This window comes from Malaclemys terrapin, chromosome 1, assembly GCF_027887155.1.
Source record: "Malaclemys terrapin pileata isolate rMalTer1 chromosome 1, rMalTer1.hap1, whole genome shotgun sequence".
Lineage (NCBI taxonomy): Eukaryota > Metazoa > Chordata > Testudines > Emydidae > Malaclemys > Malaclemys terrapin.
In genome coordinates this window covers 167,046,285-167,062,153 of record NC_071505.1, presented here as the reverse complement: position 1 = coordinate 167,062,153, position 15,869 = coordinate 167,046,285, and the positions used below count along the sequence as shown (strand labels likewise).

At 41.6% G+C, this 15,869-nt stretch overlaps 1 protein-coding gene across 6 annotated transcripts in view; it reads left to right on the top strand.

The window, feature by feature from the left end:
* Positions 1 to 15,869, top strand: part of DCAF6 (DDB1 and CUL4 associated factor 6) — a 167,783-nt gene that overhangs the window by 32,393 nt on the left and 119,521 nt on the right. For all 6 annotated transcript variants that reach the window (XM_054046263.1, XM_054046268.1, XM_054046257.1 and 3 more), the window contains exons 2-3: positions 4,206 to 4,267; positions 15,434 to 15,526. In XM_054046263.1, coding sequence (XP_053902238.1) covers positions 4,206 to 4,267; positions 15,434 to 15,526 — 155 coding nt within the window. The remainder of the gene's footprint in view (positions 1 to 4,205; positions 4,268 to 15,433; positions 15,527 to 15,869) is intronic.

Genomic DNA, 15,869 nt, shown 5'->3' with positions numbered 1-15,869 from the left:
ATCTTAGTAGTGTCCTTAGCTCTTTTAAATTAAATTGCAGATTTGCTGCTCAGTATTGCCAACCCCAAGTGCTCAGAAATCATGAATAAGGCTCCCAAAACCATGAGATTGACTTGGGACTTTAGGATTCATGTTTTCAAACTTTTCTCTGCAACCATAAAGGCTAGAAAAATTTTCTTTTAAAATGTAAATCAAAGCTAAGATTTGCACAATTGCTGGACTCCAGAAGCTTTAAGTGAAACATCAGATATTATGAGAGTTGGTAATGCTGCAGCTTTAACGTAGTTAGATGCCTTTGCCTCATCTTAAATCCCACTCTTCCCCAGTTTCTTTTTGCTCCTGCACTATCCCAACTGCTCCAGTTGATTTTGCCTTTGCGCATAGTAGGAAATCACAGCCCACAAACCATAAAAGGGGCAATCAGAATCTCTTTTCCATATTCCAGTATGAAATCCCAGACCCACAGTTCTTCTGAAATTATAACCGTGTCTACAGTTACCAGGGAAACCAGGCTGGCATCCCTAGGAAGAAGTATAGTGAAACCTGATTGGTTAAAGAGGTTTAAACAGTGGTTTCTTAGTTGTTGTATACTTCACTTTAAGAGTGCACTCTTCATTACCACCACTGCTCCTAATCACCAGCTGCTCTCATTCTAAAGATTTTCCTTTCAGTTCCTGAATCTTAGCTTCCTGCCAGTACTTAATACTTTATTAAAGGCTGTTGGATTGAGGTCCTCTCTGCTATTCAGGAAGGAGCAATCCTTTCCTTTCCTTTTTTTTTTTTTTTTTTTTTTTTTTTTTTTACTGTTTGTATTACAGTGTGCCCAGAAGCTCCAACCAAAATTGGAGCCATAATGTATACATTCTCGCAGAGAGAGAGCTATACAAGCGCATAGTCAGACAAAGTCCCTGCCCCTAAAAGTTTATACTCCGAATAAACAAAACCGATAAAGGTGCAAAAGGAAACCAAGGACCAGAGGTGAAGTGGCTTGTCCAAGTTCACCCACCAGGTCAGTGGCAGAAGTGGAAATAGACGTGAGGTCTCCTAGTCCTTGAACCTAGGAGGGTTAGATATGAAGAGATTTCTTCTCAGTTGTGTCCCATATCCAATTTCTTTTTCTCCTGCTTCCCCTAAGAAAGGGACACTTTCACTGAATTCAATTGACAAGATGTTATAGTTCTTCTTTGAAAAGGACATGGGCCACTGTCTAGTGAGTATTTTTAATATAGAGGATACCAGGTTAGTTCCTTTTTCAGGTCAAAGTAAAACACCCAAACTATGTCTGCACTGCTGCAGAATATATATGTAGGTTCTTGGGCAGATAGCCAGAGCCACTATCCATGCTGCCTCAATCACACACACATTTTTAGGGTACTAACTCAAGCAGAGCTAGGGTGTGTATGTCTACCCAAACTTGGAATTATACCTCCCAGCTGTAATGTAGTCATACCCCTAGAGTGAAATCCTTGTCTTATTGAAGTCAGTGAGAGTTTTGCCATTGATTCCCATAATTATTATTTATTATTTGTATTATCATAGCACCTACAAGCCCTAGTCATGGACCAGGATCCCATTGTGCTAGGTGCTGTATAAACACAGAATAAAAAGGCAGTCCCTGTCCCAAAAGCTTACAACCTAAGTAATAGGGCCAGATTTCACCTTTAGGTTTTTCTCAACATCTTCCAATGGAAGTTATAGAGGATTAATCATCTTCATGAATTCCATAACAAAAAGCTACATTAAAGCTAAATGGTTAAATAGTCACGTCAGGAAATGCCCAGATAAAAGTTGTATCTGTACAATCCTGCTCTTCACCCTATAGGTATGCATTGTTATAACAGTCTTTATCTGTGTAGTAACATGGTATTTTATGTTTCCAAGACAATGATATATAATTGATGGAACCCTGCCTTATTTAATATGTGCTTTATAGGAGATTCTCCTTGCCTTAAATCACTTTCACCTTGTCTTGCTTTACTCTGTTTCCCCTTCCACACTCACCTTTCCTGCTCAGTTCAGGAACTCCAAAAGCACCCATCCCATCCATGCTTGACTATTTAAACTGTGAAATGGAATGATATTGGTCATTTATGTTGCTCTTCAAAGTGAGTTACAATCAGTAATGATGAGGAAACTGAGGTTAAGTGATTTTCTCAAACTAAGAGGGACTCAGAGATAGAGCTGGGACTAGAACTCAGGAGTTCTGGCTTCCGGTCCTCTGCTTAAGCACTAAACACTGTAACACTTTCAATTTAAGACCAAAACACATTGGCCATCATGTTCCTATTTAAAATATATTGTGCTTCTTAAAGCATATTCTACTTGTTACTCCTGGGGTGAATTCAGCGCCACTGCACAGGCACAGAATTCATGTCCCCTGCAGATTTCTTTGCTTCCACACAGAAAAATGACTTTCTGACAAGGAAGCAAAGGGAAGCCGCAAGAGCGGTCATGTGCCCCTCCCCAGCAGCATGGATGCATTGTTTTGGGCGTCTAGAGCAGCCACTGGAGAGGTAAATCGCAGCGGGGGGGCAGGGAAGGGCCTGACAACACTCTGGCTGATGCATCTGGACCCCCGCACCGACCCTAACCCCCATGCACTCAGAACCTGCCACTGAGTCCCCTGTGCCCAGAGCCTTCCACCGAGCCTCACTTCCTCCCTCCCCCCTGCACCCAGCTGGGGACTCCCCGGCCAGTGGCTCCTACCCTGCACTGGGCTCAGCTGCTAGTCCTGGCTGGTCTGACGGTGGAGGTCACACTTCCCCTGCACAGAACAGCCAGGGCCGGGTCAGAATGACCCCCAGAAATCTCCCCCTACGTCAGGAAACGCTGCACCTTCCTGCCCCTATCGCTCCTCTCCCACAGGGGAGAGGGGGTCACTATACGGAAAGCTGTTCCCCTATCTGCCCAACCCCCGTTCACCTGGACCCACCATACCCAGAGCCTCCTGCTGAGCCTCATCCCCCCCATAACCTCCCACTGAGCTCCCCGCACCTGAACTCCCACCCCACCAAGCTCCCCCCCACACCCGACCCTCCCCACCGAGCTCTCCTCCCCGTGCATCTGGATCCTCGCCGAACCCCTCCCCCGGCATCTGCACCCCACTTCTGAACCAGACCACCCCCCCTGCCAAGCCTCACCCCCTGCATCCAGACCCCCATCCCTGTACCCAGACCACCCCCTGCTGAGCCTGCTGCACTCAAACCCCCACCCAGACAGGCCCCAACCCCTGTGCACCTGAACCACTCCGAGCCTCATGCACCTGGATCCCCACCCCACTGAGCCCCACTCTCCCAGCACCCAGACGCCCTGCTCAACCCCCCACACCCAGATCCCCTGAAGCCCTATCCCCCCCACATCAGACTCTCCCTGCCAAGCCCAAACCACCTTCACCTGGACCCTCCTGCAAGAGTCCCATTCCTCCTGCACCTGGAACCCCCCAATGAGACACTTTGCATCCAGATCCCCCACTGAGCTGCCCGCACCCAGATTGCCCCCACACCTGGATCCCACCACACTAAGCCCCTTCACACTTGGATCCTGCTGGGCTGAGCCTGCTTGCCCCACACCTGGTGTGCCCGGTGCAGAGGGACAGGGCCCTGGGGTGTTTCTGGGGCAGGTCCCTCCCTTGCGCTGTGTCAGGGTCTGGTGCAACCTCACCACTGAGTCCCTGTCCTGGGAGAGGGATAAGGGGGTGCCTGAAGGGTGATCTTCCACCTCTATGCAGCCAGTGGTCTGTGCTCCCCACTGCCATGCTGATGTCTCCACATTTATTTATTGACAAAATTTGCATAATTTTGTAGCATTTTAAAGTATTGTGCCTAGATTTTTAAAATATTTTTGGCACAATTACCTCAGGAATCCCTAATCTTCAGTTAGAAGTTTTTAGTTATTGTTTGTTACTGTACATAAGTTATTTTCTATTTTACAGCTTTTAATTTCAAAGTGTCTGCTTGTGAAGCTTGCCAAATGTTAACATCACAATTTCTAAACTGGTGCTAAAGGTGGTAGAACAGCAAATAAACATGAAGCATTGCTTTTTCCATTTGAATATTTGGAACCATACAAATTGTATTAAGATTTATATTACATGCAGGTTCTGTTCTATTTAGCTTCTTCTGTGCCCAGCACTATATCTGATTGCCAAAGTTCTTTAACCTCAGCTTTTAAAATGAGACTATAATTCAGTCTTCTTTCTTCAACAGGAAGAAGAGAATTTATCCAAAGATTAAAACTTGAAGCAACACTGAATGTGCATGATGGCTGTGTAAGTGATTTCTTGTATCTAAGTTTTCAAAGCTTTAAAAATATGGTGTCCCATATCAGAGTGTGTGTGCCTAGACTTAAAAATGCAAACTAAATACATTTTAAAGCTGAACTGAAAATAGTTACTTGCCAAGACCTATATCCAGCCCTCTGGGTTCTATTTCTTCTGAAGCAGCTGACAACAACTCAGTCCCTTGAAACTGAGCAATGAGCTGTGTTTGTTTCATTGCTTTAGTTATGAGTGAGGCAGTCACCTATAGCAGGGAAAACTGGACTTGGGTAGGAGCAGGAAAGCGAAGGAAGAACTAATCTTAAATAATTTCTAATGTATTTATTTGTAGTTTAACACATATTTTGCTATTTTAGGATTTTATTGTATTGCTTTGATTGAAGCATTTTAGTTTTCTTCTAAGCTTGGAAAAGAGGAAGGGCTATCTATATATTAATTATAAAAAAAGGAGCAATACTGTAACCTAAAATGTTGTGTTTTCAAGGTCAGCCATGTGAAATGGCACAGTCACATGGTATAAATAATAATTATGGGTTTTTCTTTTAAAGTAAATATTGAACTTTTTAAATAAACCTCTACTTTTCCATAGCTAGCTGGTTGCAAAATTCTTCCATGCTGTGCTCTCAGACAGGTAGGCAGCAAATAGACTGTTACTCAAACGCCACAGGACTGTTTGAGCTCTAAGAGTAGTGGATACATTTGACTAAGTTCTATGACCTAGGCGGTAGAGGTTGGCTGTTGTGACAGAGCTTCTTTGCTGGCCTGGCATCTCTCAGCAGAGCAGAAGTTCATGTTTGTTAATGCATTTATTTGTTTTTCTTCTCAGAGAGGATTTTTGAAAGGTGCTGGGATGTTCAAGGGAAAAATGGCTTGTAAAGTCCATTATACGCAAACTACTATGTAAATGAAAATGCTGAATTTGGGCCTTTACACAAATAATAAAAGAAAGATTCAAAATTAAGGTTCTCACAGAGATATAACTCAGCCCCCTTGAGCATTGCGATAGGGGCTTAATTCTTGTGCCTATTAAAGTCATAACATTTTCAAGCATGCAGCTGATAACCCTTTAATTTATTCATATTCTAGGATGTGGTTATATCTAATCTAGATTAGTGTTATCTTAATTTCATAAATTTAAACAGGTGACATGTTATGGACTGTTAGCTGGCTGTAGGAAAGGATGTTGAGTAGGACTTGCCCTGAGTGAAAGATCTGAACTCTTCACGGGTTGTATAACTTAATGAAGAAAGGCCAGTGTGACTGGAAAAACTACCAGCTCCGTATCCTCATCGCCACCTAAATGTGAACTCAGAAATCTTATGCTGCTATGAGAATGATCAGCTGCTGTTTGCAGCATGAATGTTTGATGGATGTGCGCCCCTTGCATGCTAATGAATAAGGAAACCAACATGCATGGTCAGACCATTATTTTCAAATGATAGTAACTTAATTTCAAAAAACATTTCAGATTTAAAACTCTTATTCTGAGCTACATACACATGGTTGAGTTGAAGCTTTTAAACAAAGAGCACTTTCACATATGTTTAATATCTATTCAGTTACATACTCAAATTACTGAACACATTTTCTTCAGATTTACCAGAATAGTTACTTTTTTGCCTGGGTCCTGAAATAAGAATTTTAACTTGGAAGATACATTTTATGAGAGTCATAAAAGACTAAAAAAAAAGGTATGGAATGGAATTGCCATGTCTCAGGATTGTGATAGTAAGTAATGTTGTGATGCTTGTTACAGTTGTAAGGTAATGAATAATACACATGATGGTAGAAATTTTCCAGTTTAGTACTGAAATGAATCCATCATATGGATTTATATAAAACAAAGTACAATTTTATTTCACTGAGTCTCTTCAAAGTATGAAAATGTGTTATAAATCATTATATATGGAGTGAGTAGTGATGTTTACCACTAAGACTGCATTCGTTTTTTCATTATGAAAGGTCCTTTTTTAGTTGTTTATAACATTATCAAATACTCATCTTTCTGGACTGAAATATTTCAAATCTGGTCTCTTCTTGAAGGTGAATTCTTTTTAAAATGTAAATAAAAATGTTCAGCAATTTTCAAGTACAAGAAAATGGGGTCCGGGTTGGGGGGATACTTTAACCATTACCAAAAAAATAATAATCGAAGAATAGATACAGCTGCCCAGTGGGGAGTGAGAAAAACTTGAAATTTTCCATGGAAATGTTTTTTGGGATAGACATGGGCTTTATGGAGGTCTGGTGAAGATGCATTTTGAATTGGCACTGTTAAGATTTTCAGAATGTACTTTGCTCATGCATTTTTTTTAAGTGAACAGCAAGGTTTTTTTAATGACAATCTCCATGTGTGTGTAATTTTGAGTGGATTCTCCTTATTCTAAAGGTCCCCTTCAGAATCCTGATACTTCATCTGATGTTTGGAGGAAGGAAGCAATAAGAGCCCTTGCCTCATTAGTACACATCTCTTGCAGGATACAGCTTTTTATTGCTTCACATGATGGGATATTCCTAACATTGTCACTTTTCTTTTTTAAAAACTTAAAAATGCCTTTTAAACAAAAGAATATTGAAGTTGTAGAATCAAATTGCTAAAGGCTTTGATTACATGAGCATGCTTTTTTTATTTTCTACAGTACTCCTGTCTCACTCAGTGTGTATTTGAACTGTGTGGAGAGAATGTGGTGGGTGTCGTAATGGATCTTTTATTTTTGGCCAAAAATAATTTGAACGTGCATCAGTGTCACACACAGTACTCTGGGGGCAGTCATTAGTCAGTATGGCTGATGCTTAGTGGATGAGGCAGGACTTCATGTTGAAAAGTGAGAATAAGAATAAATATTGAAGAACTGTCTCATTACACATCATGCAGTCTCCATGTTGAATGAAGCATGAGTCATGTGGGAAAAACAGTATGTGAGCATGTAATTAAAAATTGTGGTATAATACATAGAATCTTAGAAATAAAAGGCTGGATTAAATATACCTAGACCATCCCTCACAGATGTTTCACAGATGTCTGTCTAACCTGTTCTTAAAAACCTCCGATTATGGGATTTCACCTTTTTCAATGCTTGACTATTCTTATAGTTAGAAAATTTTTCCTAATATCTATCTCAGCGGTTCTCAAACTTCATTGCACTGTGACTCCTTTCTGACAACAACAATTACTATGGGTGGGTGAGAGAGGGTGGGGCAACAGAGCCTGAGTCCCGGTCATGCTTCGGCTTCAGCCCCAATTCCCAACGAGTCTAACACTGGCCCTAGGGACCCCATTAAAATGGGGTCACAACCACTTCAGAGTCCCAACCCACAGTTTGAGAACCGCTTATTAAATCTCCCTTGCTGAAAACTAAGCTGATTACTTCTTGTCCTACCTTTTGTGGACATAGAAAGCAATTAATCACTCTCCTGTTTGTATTTTAAAACAGTTATCAAATCCCCCCCCTCAGTCTTCAATATAATAAACATGCCCAATTCTTTCAACCTTTCCTCTTAGGTCATGTTTTCTAAACACCTTACATTTTTGTTCCAGTTCGTCCACATCCTTCTTAAAGTGTGGTGCCCCCACTGCACACAGTGCTCCATCTGAGGCCTCATTGGTGCTAAGCAGAGCAGAACAATTGCCTCCTGTGTCTTTCTTACTGTTAACACATCCCACAATGATGTTTGCATTTTTGCAACAGCATCGCTTTGTTGGCTTAAATTCAATTTGTGATCCAAAATAACCCCCAGATCCTTTTCTTCAGTACTACTGCCTAGCCAGTTATTCCCCATTTCGTGTTTATGCATTTGATTACATGTACGTATGTGGGAAGAGTGAAAGTTGCAACTCCTTGTGACATTAATTTTTTTTATTTGTAATTTAGTAACTGGTCTCAGTACACAGAGCTTAGACTTTGTTGTCCCCTACTAGGTACAGTGATTTTTTTTCACTTCTCTCCTCTCTTCTCTCTTCCCTTTTTTGCATCAACTTGTTTTAAAGGATCAGCACCTTGCAGAACAGTGAAGTCACTGAATGAATCAGTAAGGAGATGATTAACTCTAAATGGGTGTGTTGAAAAGGGTTCTACCTGCATTAGTTGCCATGATGGGAAAGGAAATGCAGCCTAGGTGACAATTTGTACACCACCTTGATGTTATATTTTTCTCCCAGTTTTGTTGTGAACATTTTTAAGGAAGGGAGCTGTGCTAAAGGAGTGCTGGTAAAAGATTCATCTCCAAATGGACTCAGCTTGAGGAAATACTTCATTTTAAATGAGAGGAAAGAGAGTGACCTGGAGGGATAATTTTTCCTTTCTCTATACACATTTAGCACAATAACTTCTTGTGATAATATAGAGGGATATGTGTTGTGTACTATACTTATTTTTTCTTCTCCAGGTACTGCACCTGATTTACACCATAAATGAGAACTTACATTAGTGTAGCAAGATCTAGTGACCTAGTCTTAGGATCTAGGGTTTAATTTTACTTCTTGGAAGAGTGATTTTTCCCTTCTTCTCCCCTTTCCTTCCATTTCTTCTCTTGGGATACTTAAGTATTCTAAACAGCCTATTGTAGGTGTGTGTGTGTCCAAAGGGAAATAGTGGATAGCTACCTTTGAGTGGGATGTTAGTTTTTTCTGATCAATTCCTTTTCTGAATTAGTCCTACACAGTGGTCTGTGAAGATAAAAGGTAGGACCCTTTCTTAGGGTAATACAGAGATTTGGGCCAGCTGTTGAGAAGGTTTTCCCTCTGGGCACTGATAAATACAGTGTGGTAGTTAATTACAATTGCTGGAAGAAGCAGTGGTCTCTGATTATAATATGGGCCTGTTGCATTAAGTGCCTTTACCTTGCAAATAATCGGTAGCAAAATCAAGAAATGGATTTAGTAGTGAATGAGAAACCAGTGCAAGTTGTGAAGCACCAGCATACATTCTTTCAGGTAATCATAAGTTCATGAAGAAGCCACTTAATTTATCTGGAGCTAGGCAGAAAGCATTATATTTGTCTAGCCTGGAGCTGATGTATGGATGAACCAGTGCTGTCACATCATCATCCAAGAGGAATGACTGAAGTCTTCTTGCTGTGTTGATGTAGGCTGCTAGTATTAGGATCATCACTATTGCTTTTTTCATTCTCTCTGCACGTCTGTTCTTCAACAAAGTGTCTTCTTTCCTGTTCTGTCGTGTGTGTGTGTGTGTGTAGATAGGAAGATAGATACATGATATTTTTTCTGCTTTCTTCTTTTCTGAATGTTTTTATCTCTTTTTCCTCTTCAGTGCCTTTTTATTCAAAATTAGTGGGCTCCTCGGGAGCAGCAGTAGCATCCTTCACGCGGAAGGGGCTGTAGATGGAAAATAACTAGCATGCTGGTCAGTTTTTTTTTGCCACCAGCTGGCTCTTGAAGTTGTGCTGTGCTTGACCACTTTGTTTCACTATTGCTATTCATCAGTCAGATTAGTGTAATGTTAAATCGATATGTACGCTGAATCAGTGCCTCTCTCATTGTGGATGATTGTACCCATGGCTCATCTGGATCAATGAATCCTTATTTTGTTAAGGAAAATCATAGTATTAATACTCTGTACATGTTCTAAAATGAATTAATTACATTTAGCAAAGGTTGTTTTCCCTATTGAGAGCTGCAAATAGCAAATTTGAAACTTAGGAAAATATTCAAATAGCTGAAATTATTTTTTTCAAACTTTTAACTAAAACAGATGTTGCCTTTTGGGCTCAGATTGGGAATGAGACAATATAGCCCAAAAGAAGATATTTTTAACAAGTTATGTACTTATTAAAAGAAGGGTTTAAAATGAAAATGCTTTCTTGGCCTTGATTAGTGTCACTACTAATACAGTACTCTAAAGAATCATCATAGTTTATCACTCAAAAACCTCAGTCAAGACCTGGTATTGTCACTTACCTTGAATAGTTCCTTTGGAGTATAAGATGTTGATGACGGGGACACTGCATCAGGCAGTGTTGAAGTATTTTCCTAGGCTCTCCTCATTCACATTTGGGGTTGTTCCTTCATTTCCACTTGGTCATATTGTCACCAGACTTTTCTACCTCAGCTCTCACTGATTAGAGTACACCAGTTTTTTTTTGTTGGCGGTCAGTGCCAGGAGGGAATTGTTTTGAAGGAACTAGGTTCTCCAAGATCATTGGCATTTCTTGCCATTTTGTTACTATGTAGATTTCAACAGTGGTATTTTGGGGTAAGGGATTTTCAGAGGCAGAGCTCTTTCTGGACTTCAGCCTCTTAGGTGGTAGAATTTGTCTATGCAGTGGATGTTTTGGATCATGTACCTGCTTTTGTATCTCCTTCTTACTGAAGGCGTCCTGCCTATCTGGTGGTGGTGCAATCTCAGTGAGGCTCTACAGTGACAATGTGGGAGTCAGTGTCAAAAACCCTGTGATGATCCCAAAGGACAGTTGAGTTCGGTAACAGTTTTGTGCATGGCTTGAGCGAGACTATACTGGGGCAAAGTACTCTGCAGTTTAATAACACAGGGTGTCTGGTTGCTCAGAATGTTTTGGCATCGGCTCCCTGTTTTGTGTTAGCCAGTTTGTGGAGAACATGATTCCTGGAGTTTAATTTCTTTTTTAGCATCTTGATATGCTCTTTGAATATCAGTGTTTGGTTTAATGTGACCCCCAGGTATACCCAGATGTTTATAGTGCTCAAGGATTGTACCATCCCACAATATTTGGAGTTTTTGCTTGGCAGGATGGTGCTTCAAGGGGAAGGTGCATACTTGTGTCTTGGTAGGATTGGCATTCAGGAACCACATATGATAGTATTTTCCAAATATACTCAGGGAACCAGTTAAAATGCACTCAGTGTCCTCATATCTTTTTTATTGGGTAATGATGCAAAGATCAACTGTATAAATGAAATGCTTGCACATTGGAATCCAGGTTGATGATTTGTGTAACCAATAGTTCTCAAACTTTTTTTTTCCCGCGGAGCACTTGAAAATTGCTGAGAGTCTCGGCGGACCACTTAATGATCTTTCCAAATGTTGTTTGTACTGTTAGTTAACTATTGTAAAGCACTTTGGATAAAAGTGCCAAATTAAAAATACCTTAATAATAATTAATGTTTTTTGTTCTACAAATAGAAGCACACAACTCACATTTTAATATCAGTAGTCTTACCTTTCTAATGCGATGGATGTGCCCTTTCTCCCCCACCACAGCAGCCCCTGAGCTGGGGCTGGTAAGGAGAGGGGTCTCTCCCCCACCACAGCAGCCATAGAGTAAGGGATTTTGAGGCTGGGAAGGAGGGCTGTCTCTCCCCGGCAGCCGTAGCTCTGGAGCTAAGGAAAGTCACCTCTTTCTCTGGCTGCCGTAGCCTTGCACATCCCAAATTCCCCCTACCCCTTCTTCTCACCCCACTGTCCCCTCCCACCTTCCCCCTATGGCCACACCACCTTACATGTGTGTCTTTTCCAGGGTCCAGGCACCTAATTAGTGGATCCACGCCTGCGCAGCTCCACTAATTAGGTGGATGGCCCTTCATTCTCTCATGTGTGGCTGCCCAGGCTCTCACCTTAGAGGGAACTATCCTTGGACCACCTGAATGGAGCTCGCAGACCACAGTTTGAGAACCTCTGGCGTAGACATTAATCAGCAAAGGTGATAGCACTGAATATTGGGGTAATTCATTCTGTTGAATATGCCATCGATTTTTCTGACCATCCATCTGAACTAAGAAGTGTTGATTATCAAGCAGAGACTCTTGGACCATCTTAATATTTCACACAATTTTTGCCAATTTCAGAAGTAGTGCATGGTGTGATGCAGGTGTTATAAATAGCTAATAGTTCTTCTTCGAGTGCTGTCCCTGTGGGTGCTCCACTTTAGGTGTTTGTGTGCTCCTATGCTCGTAGTTGGAGACTTTTAGTAGCAGTGCCGGTTGGGTCGCACATGCGAGGTCCTTACCTCGTGCTGCTGCAGGCAGTTAACCGACGCTGTGCGACCAACCTCTACTCAGTTCCTTCTCTACCGCCCTTGGCTACGAGTCCGAGCAATCAGCAGCGCCTCGCTACTTTATAGTTAATTAATTACAGTCAATTACTTAGTTTCCTTATTAGCAGCTAATTAGCTTGTTTTCCTTTCCTTTTCTCCTTGGTTTAAAACAAAAACAAACAAACAAAAAACCCTCACGGCCAGGAACTTCAAAAAAACAGCCGTTTTGAGGGCGAAAGCTTCCCCACCCTCCCAATGGAAATGCCCAGTTTCCCGGTCTCTCAGCGCCTTGCCTCCAGGCTCAGAGTGCCAGTGCCTGTCCCCGACAGCCACACCTCGGTGTGTTTGCTGCCTGTGTGTTAGTGCCTCTGACGCAGGCATTGCCTCAGGCTCGCAAAAAGGCAGGGAGTGGAGAGGTCTCTCAGACCTGCATTGGGGCATGAGGCTTGGGACCTCCCACCCCCTTTACTTCGCCAGTCGCAGCTTTGGAAAGGAGTGCTTTCTCCAACCCCACATTGGGTACCCACCACAGGAATAACAAACAAACAAAAAAACCCACCCCACAGCCATCCTGTGGATAATAATAGCATCAGCTGTGCTGTCAGCGCCGGGAGCTCCAGTGGCTGAGAGCTCCGGCACCGCTGCAGACAGAAACTTTGGAGCCTTGTGCCTCCATGCCACAATCCACAGCCGCGCCACAGGCCGGCATCCAGTGCTGGCACCAGCTGTGCTGTCCATGCCGGAGCCGAAGTAGCGGAAAATCCCGGCACTGCTAGAGCTAGAGATTCTACAGGAGCAGGTCCAACACAGGCATTATGGGGAAATCAAAACCCTGTGCTTCCGCACTGCGTTTTATATTCGTTCTGTGAGAGGGCATCCAATACCGGCACCGGCTGTGCTGTCAGCACCCGCAGCCGAAGTAGCGGAAAATCCTGGCACCCTTGGCACTGCTAGAGCCAGAGACTCTACAAGAGCTGGCTCTGACACAGGCACTAAGGGGAAACCAAAACCTTGTGCCTCCGCACCACAATCTACAAATGGCGCTGCGGAGCCACTACAAAATGGCTTTTTCAAAGGCGCACCCAACACACACACAGGCGCAGCCAGCACCGCTACTAAAAGTCTCTGACTACGAATGCAGAGGCGCACAAACACCTAAAGTGGAGCACCCACAGGGATACATGTCTCGAAGAACCTTAGTTACTGTACAAGGTGAGTAACCTTCTCATCAACAAACACAACCCCTGTCATTTTACAAGTTTTGAAGCCATCTTCAATGTATTGAGTTAAGTTTGCAACTTGGCCACAGCATGAACATCCTGAGCAGAAACTGGCTTGGTCATCAGTCAGCTGCTCTTCCACTATTGGTGCTATTCTAGCCATTATCATACACTCATATAGTTTGTAGGTTGAGCAGAGTAAGAATATTGGCCAATAATTTCTTTGAACAGTTATGATATTTATGTGATTTGAATAGTGCAACCATTTTGGCCCGTCTCCGCAGCCTGAGTATCTGCATTGTCTCCATGCAGGAATGAAAAAAATCAAGCAGCCATTTCACTTCAGGATTATATCACAATAGTAATAGTTCACTAGGTATGCCATTGAGTCCAACTGCCTTTCCACATTTCAGGGTTTTCATGGCTATTGTCAGCTCCTCTACGTTGAGCTGCTCATTATGAACCTCACCGCCTCAGAGGAGTGAGTGAAGTTCCTGTTTAACTGAACTCTAAGACATATTATTGTGAGAGTCCAAACTTTAGATTTTTCTGTATTTGAGTTTATTTACATCTTCATATGTAATACTGTAATGTTGGGGGCTTTTTAAGGAAAAACTTACAAGGAAATAAAATGCAAAGTGCTCCCAACCTGATTTCTTTCCCTACTGGAAGAGCATCATCACAGTCTTCTCATAGGAGAGATCTGGGAAGGTTTCTGCAGTACTATATGGGCTTTTCTCCAGGTTTATGAGAAGGTGTGGCAGCTGTGAGTGTGTACATGTTAGCCAGATTCTGAATACTTAGTGCTTTGGAGGTGCAATAATGAGAACATTGTGACCCCAAATTCAGAGCACTCTGTAGAATGCAATACATTCTAGGGAGTAAAAAACCCAAATATGTCAAATTATAGATACCAGAAACTCTATTGAAAGGCTTACTTTATCTGAGGGGACCCTTGTGATGCCACAAGGGACCACAGAAGGCAATTCAGAGTCTAGAAAGGTGGATGCAGGAAGGGGTCCAAAACCCAGAATGCTCTGTATTAGCCAAATAACTATTTTTATGAAAGACTACTGAGTTTAGTCAACTGCTAGATTTTAGGTATACATTTCCCAGTTAGCTGAGCATTTTAAAAGTACACAGGTTAGCTCACATAATAAACAGCAAATTAAACTCTGTTGCCTTTGGTATGCGCTTTTATAGGGAGATGCAGGAGCATGATGTATATATGAAGAATGTTACAGAATACATTAGACCGAGTACTGAGAGATGCCAGCATGTTTCAAGCAGGTGGACTCTCATCAAACAGTTTGTTAAAAATCACGGCTTTTTTTATGCTAACAACTCAGATTTAATGACTTAAGAGATCTTGTTGGAATCAATTGTTAGAATATACTTTTCAATGTTTATAGAAATATTGACCTTTTGATAGTGTGTGTGCGTGTGTGTGTGTGTGTGTAAACTTTTTTACATTCATTTTAAGTTTTGATATGAATAAGAATATAGGTAAAAGATTAATGTGTTACTGAGAAAAAATTAGTTAACATACCAGGCTGAAGAAATTAAAGGCCTGATTTTTGTTTTTTTTCAGTGGAGATATGGTTTGGTCTAGCATTCACTCTCTGTGCAAGTTTGAACCTGAACACACTGTACACTTTTCTTTCACTATCAAATACATATCAATTCAGATTCTCAACACCTACATGCACATTTAATAGAATTTTTGTTTGCAAACCCCATCACCCGCATGTGCAGGTGGCTAGCCATGGGAAAGCATGTATGTGCAAGGTGAGGCCAAGTAGTGAAAATCAGGTCTCTGAACATATTTAAGCACCCCTATGTATTTTGAAGTTGTTTAAGTAACTTTATGATTTCATTTGCATATCTAGATATTTCTTGGCTATTTTATTTTCAATATTAAATATTTTTCCTAAACCAATTAAAATTTTTGTTTAAATATTTCAAACAGGTGAATACAATTTGCTGGAATGATACAGGAGAATATATTTTGTCAGGTTCAGATGACACCAACCTGGTAATTAGCAATCCCTACAGCAGAAAGGTAAGTTTACTTTCTGGATAGTCAGTATTTTACAGTATTTCCCCCAATTCTGTCTGCCATTGTTTTAAAGATCACTACTCCAATGATAGGAGGGAAGCATTGCATAGCTATGGACCACACTGACAGCTTGTTAAGAGCCAGAGGGTTGTACTTATAGTAGTTTACATAAAATAGAGTAGATTGCAGCTACAATCATGGAAGCATGGCCTATGGAGACTGCCCTGTTTCAGCATGGTTTACCATACCTATCTCAGCACTAATTTTGTTACATAATTAACACATACAAATTATAAATACACAAAATGCATAATACTTAATGCACAATGCAGTATGGACTGCTTAT